Here is a 5,647-nt window from a genome sequence, read left to right as displayed (position 1 = left end):
TATTATACGAACGACAAAATCTATCGCTTGTATATATTGAAGATATCGTAATAAAATGATGTACGAACGACCGTGCGAGGTCTTCCTCAACCAAACTAATCCATTCCGACTCTTTTATTCACTTGTTATTACCATTAATTATAAAAGCAACCATGAGGCAAAAAGACCAGATGTAACGTGACAGCTGAATATAATTTGAGATAAATTTCTGATTAGTGGCAAATTTCTAATAGCGGCTTTATATTGATTTGTAAAATCTTCTGACCAATTTCCGATTGATTACAAATGTCATTATATGTTGAACAACTGCGCATCCCTAAAATTTGGTTCATCTGGCCTTCTTACATCATGAGAGCATAAAATTATCGAACAAAAGAGCAACTAGGAATAAAGGCAAACAACGGCACAGCATTGACGGTTTAGAAAATTTTATTACAATATAATCATATCGTATTCTACATACATACTTAATTTTACAAAATTCACAGCTGATGAATTAAATTGGCAAAATCGACGTGATCGTAAATCGTGGTAAACACGCATTGATACGCTATATCACAGAAATGATAAAAAGAAAACGGAATGATAAAGTTTTCGCAATCATTCGACGGACTTTACGCGTCGTTAATCAATCTGTTATGCAAATAGTGCCATCACGAACAAGATTGATTTTTCTCAACAAGCGGCGTTTTTTTCCTTTGTTTACATGAAATCTAAGATTATCTCAGGTACCTTTGCAAAATAAAAAACATCACATTTTCTGAGATCGTCAAAGGAATCTCTCGCGTAAATTATTTATCGGAACGCGAGATAGTTCACATAATTGAACGCAATTCGTGTCTAATTATTACTCACACAAAATACTAAATGCGAAATATAGTTGAGGAATAATTCGGAATAATTAGTTAGAATATACGATTATAAAATGCCCAACAAATATTCAGCAACAGACAGATTCGTGCATTTTCATGTCACACTGTTCTTGATGCAAATAGATGAATTATGTTCTAAAAACACCAGCCTCACCCGCCTTAATTATAAAGGTTTTCAGTGTATTCTCATCCAGCTTGGCGAAATTTTCCGTCTTTGTCACAGCCGTCATGTGATTCAAGGCAAACTTGAAGCAGACTTCTTCTAGTTCCTGAAAAATTGACAACGGCATTCAATTATTGGGTAATAATACATGCGTGTGTAGGTAAACAAATACTGCAGTCAATGAAATGTTGATAAGCACTAATAATAAAGTTGTTTAGCTACCTCTTCGTTGTACTCGATTGCGATACTATACAAGTAGGCAACATTCGATACAGTAATTCCTTGCTTTATCATCCAAATGCAATGCTTCTTGAGATTGCTCTCGCAGTAAGCGTTGGCCAGATCCAAAAGTTCTGTAACGAAAGACGTTGCTTCAATCGTGAATGTACTCAGGTAACCGCTCGATAACCGCTCAGGATGTATCCGACTTACCTAACGCCTTCTCCATGGGTAAATCGATCACGTCGGTGTACAAGTATTTCAGGAAAGCTTTATAGACAATATAGGAAAACTGATCATGCTCAATGACACTGTTGGAACGAAAGAAAAAAATGAGTAAAACTTGAGAAATCTTTAACATAAATAACGCAGATATTTTCTTAAATGATTACCTTTGGTTGTTTTCTGCCCAATCGTGTTGAAACATGGTTCTAAAGTATGAAGAGCGAATTTTCAGGATAGCCTTGTGTACGTGGATACATTGTCCCTCCACTTGTATCTTGAGATCGCTTGTAGACTATCATAAAAGAAGACAAAAGTCATTAGAGACAAATGTGTACAATATTAGCTTAACACATAAAATATTTGTAACATTTATCAGCTAGAATCCAGCACAAAATGTATTACACAGTTTAATTTGTCAATCAAAGAGTTCATTCTCAGATTTAGATTTTTTTTTCGTTAGAAAGAAGTTTCTTGAAATTTCTTTTAAAAATAGTCGAGCTAATAACATTATACTTAAAATAAGATTTAATAAAAAATAATAAACTTTAACTTCAATAAGTGAAAATATTAATATATATACACTGGATACAAAGTATAATAAAAATTGTAAAGGATAACTCTCACACAAATTCAAATCGAAAAATATATGTGATTCACCACTCGGGTTTTAATGAAACTTTGAGTATGTTAAAGATTCATCAAAATAGTCTAAGAAATTTTTGAAATTCTTTCAACTTTAATGCATCCTGTATCTTTAAAACAAAGTCATTTCGAATATATAACTTACGAAGTTTTCAGTATCCACCCTGTATATGTATTGTTAATAATTGTGTACATATAATTAAATATATTGTTAATAATTAGATCTACTTGTTTCAAGTGCACTTTTTCTCTTATCAATATCGTACATTCATTTCATTGAACATTTAAAAATATGAGAAGGTGCACGCGAAACAAGTAGATACAATGAACAAGCTACATACAGGATCATCAAATGCAGATCCTAGACATTGCAATATATTCGGCTCTTCGTTCGCGTACAGGATCAGTGGTTTATGCATAACGCTCGGTGATCCGTAACACGCAAGCGCGTCGTGTACGTTGGAGAACGGAGTGGAGGTTGGGATAGTGATGCTCTGACCACGACAGTGACCCCACATGTAGACACGTCCTCCCTCGCCGACAGCGACGCTTATGTGATTGTAGTGCATAGCGGCGATGTCGGATACCCTTCCCATTTCGTGCTCGACCTAATAGTACAATTATTGATGATGTTGTCCTTTTTTTCTTTCATTTTATTTGTTCTCTATTTTCTTTATGACGATACGAGTATACCATGACTGGTTTGCAGGAATTCGTCTTGTTGCCAATTCCCAACTGGCCATAACTGTTTCCACCCCAGACATAAAGCTTCCCTTCGTCTGTGAGCGCTAGCGTATGAGCGTATCCACAAACCACTTTGACTGAAACGATACCGATTGCTTAGCGATCCCATTTTGTATTCGCTCTCTTCTTCTTTTACTTCTTTAATAAATCGAGACTTACCTATCACAATGCCTCTCAACGAACCGACTTGCCATGGTGACGTCTGATTCGCGTAGTTACCTATTCCTAACTGGCCGACGCCGTTATTGCCAAAACCATACACCTCACCATTTTCAATGACCACCATGGTAGAGGTCTGGCCACATGAGATGCAGACAACTTTCTTCCCACCTAAGACGGAGTTCACTTGCCTAGGTGTGACCTGATTTGTGCTGATACTGCTGCCCAGTTGTCCACAATTATTTTGTCCCCAAGCATACACCTAAATCAAACCAGTTATTCAGTTCGTAATAACGAAAGATTATTGTCATAGTCATCTCGATACTTTACCTCACCATCTTCGGTCAGAGCGATAGAATGGTGACTCCCACATGCGATGTCGACAACGCGCTTCATGCCTAGACTTTCAAGAATAGGCATAGTCACTAGAATAGGTTTCGTGACAACCTGATTTGACGCCCCAATTCCCAGTTCGCCATAACCATTGTGACCCCAGGCATACACCTATCAAAGATATTGCTATCATTGATTCAAATACATCACTTAATTTGTCGATTTCATAAAATCTTTAGGAAAAAAAATTCTTCAGAATTGTTGCATGCATCAATAATAAACGATTAAGAGGAAAAGTTCTAATGTGTATTTTTGTACAAATATGAGAATTTATTAACTATTTATCTTTAGCTTTACAAGATTACCAGAGTGAATCTTAGCGCTTAACAAATTTAATTAAAATAATTATTAATAAAAAAAATGAGTATTCTGAAGAAAATAAATCAGAATTATATATATCCAGGGCCAATAAATTGCTCCTTCCTTAATAAAGAAAGTTAGGGGCCAATTCTGTAACTCTTAATGACAGTCGTTGATGTCATTGCACAGCTTTTTTACTCTACCTAATATATGCGCAACAAAATCAACGACTATCATTAAGAGTTACAGAATCGAAAAGGCCCCTTGATAAAGAAAGTTTAAAAGACGTTTACCATGTTTTATTACAAAAATCCTATGTATAGTATATGTAGAATATCACAAAATAAATATATATACACGATTCTCTTGCAGTAGAGGGTAAGCATCTTCCAAACTTACTTTACTAGATCTAGTCAGTATAATTGGTTTTTATATTTAAGACTGTCTCAAACATAATCTTAAGATATAATGAATCAATCACAGCATTAACATCTTGAGACGTACTTAAAACAATCTTAAAATAAAAATAAACTAAGAATATCAGCCTAGAAAAGAAAGATTCATAGTTGTATATTTTAGAGAGATGGGATGTTACACAGGCTGGTATTCACGGTCAGTTCTCAATTCGTGATTTTCTTAAGAAATATTTTAACATGCTAATACAGCTAGCTCAGATGAATTTATGATGTTTGAAGACTGTACCTAAGGCAATCTTAAATATAAGAACTGACTATGAATATCAGCTACAGACAATTGACTTGTATTCTAGGATATAAAAAATCTTAGCATACTTCTCCTTCTTTTGTGAGTGCTAAAACATGAGGTCCGCTGCCATATGCAAACGTTCTTATGTCTCTTTCGCATAAGGCTTCTACCTTCTTAGGATATAGAGTACCGTGTGTGTCCCCGATTCCCAAACAACCAGCGATGTTGTTACCTAGGGCGTACATCATCTTGTCTTTCGTCATGATTAAAGCTTCATTACCTAAGTTACCTGTTTTGAAATATAAGGATAAACACACTGCTAAAGCAAGTACGCTAAGAGAAGAGGATGAATTACCGTATACCACAACCATATGAATCTGCGAAACGAACTCTGGCTCCAATAAACTGAAAATCGGCCAGCTACGTAGGTCCGAAGTGCACATGTTGCCTCACGGAATCAAATCACTTCTTTGTAAATTTTCCGTTTCGTTCCTCGGTATTCGTTTATAGCTGGTATTCGTATCAAGTGAATTACGATTTTTCATGTCATTTGGGAATCTCAGTCATCTTCAATTATATCTTTGCCATCGCCAATCACCACCAATCGCCACATCCGCCATTGCTAGTGGACATTTGGACAATCAACTATAGCTGACTATAGCATAGAAGAGAGAAACCTGAGAGAGGACATGCTGACCCAAAATCTGTAACCGCTGCCGCGCCCTACTACGCCCTGACAAAGTTGATGTAAACTACATAGCTCTGAGGGTAATATGTCCACTTTTCTGAGGGTAACACGTCCATTTTTCAACTCCAGATAATAAATCGATACTTGGTTCATATAATCATACTACATTCACAAATTGTGCATCAGAAATATTCATCTCTGCAATCTTACATGCGCGTGGTATTTATTTCGTTTAAAACCCAAACAGCACATGATATCATGCTAACATTCAATATTCATATTGAATGTACTGTGATTATACCGAATAAACCAGAAACGTTAATGTAACATCTCAGAAAAATATTATTTCTTGTATATTGTCAGATATATTAAATATAATAACTAAATTTCGATTTTGATGCTGAATATACTGCTATCATATCGATTATACCCAAGACGTCTCTAATAGCGTTTTCGGCCCGATCGGGTTTGCACCAACCTGGGTTGGATTAATCTTTCCTATTGGTTGATGTCACACGCTCTACCAATAGGAGAGCG

At 35.7% G+C, this 5,647-nt stretch overlaps 1 protein-coding gene across 3 annotated transcripts; it reads right to left on the bottom strand.

Annotated features, from left to right (window-relative positions):
- Positions 1–418: 418 nt before the first annotated feature.
- Positions 419–5,027, bottom strand: LOC108759289 (RCC1 and BTB domain-containing protein 1-like). 3 transcript variants are annotated; one of them, XM_018504644.1, is made up of 11 exons: positions 4,958–4,979; positions 4,778–4,870; positions 4,509–4,711; positions 3,355–3,528; positions 3,025–3,286; positions 2,815–2,942; positions 2,463–2,729; positions 1,647–1,771; positions 1,468–1,565; positions 1,258–1,388; positions 419–1,141 (listed from the first exon to the last, which is right to left on the bottom strand). In XM_018504644.1, the coding sequence occupies exons 1-11, from the start codon at positions 4,965–4,967 to the stop codon at positions 1,001–1,003; spliced, it is 1,632 nt and encodes a 543-aa protein (XP_018360146.1). In that variant the 5' UTR covers positions 4,968–4,979; the 3' UTR covers positions 419–1,000. The 3 variants fall into 3 exon arrangements, with proteins under 3 accessions (XP_018360146.1, XP_018360148.1, XP_018360147.1); XM_018504646.1 differs by having other exon boundaries at positions 4,509–4,654; XM_018504645.1 differs by having other exon boundaries at positions 4,778–5,027.
- Positions 5,028–5,647: the final 620 nt, after the last annotated feature.

The sequence above is a fragment of the Trachymyrmex cornetzi genome, unplaced genomic scaffold, assembly GCF_001594075.2.
Source record: "Trachymyrmex cornetzi isolate Tcor2-1 unplaced genomic scaffold, Tcor1.1 scaffold179, whole genome shotgun sequence".
Classification (NCBI taxonomy): domain Eukaryota; kingdom Metazoa; phylum Arthropoda; class Insecta; order Hymenoptera; family Formicidae; genus Trachymyrmex; species Trachymyrmex cornetzi.
The sequence above is the reverse complement of the archived record's forward strand: the minus strand, read 5'-3'. Positions and strand labels throughout refer to the sequence as shown.

Coding starts and splice junctions, on each gene's coding strand:
- LOC108759289 (XM_018504644.1), bottom strand. Junction 3,287..3,354: donor CTCTGACCGAAGATGGTGAG/GTAAAGTATCGA, acceptor GGTTTGATTTAG/GTGTATGCTTGGGGACAAAA. Junction 1,389..1,467: donor ACCCATGGAGAAGGCGTTAG/GTAAGTCGGATA, acceptor CTTTCGTTACAG/AACTTTTGGATCTGGCCAAC.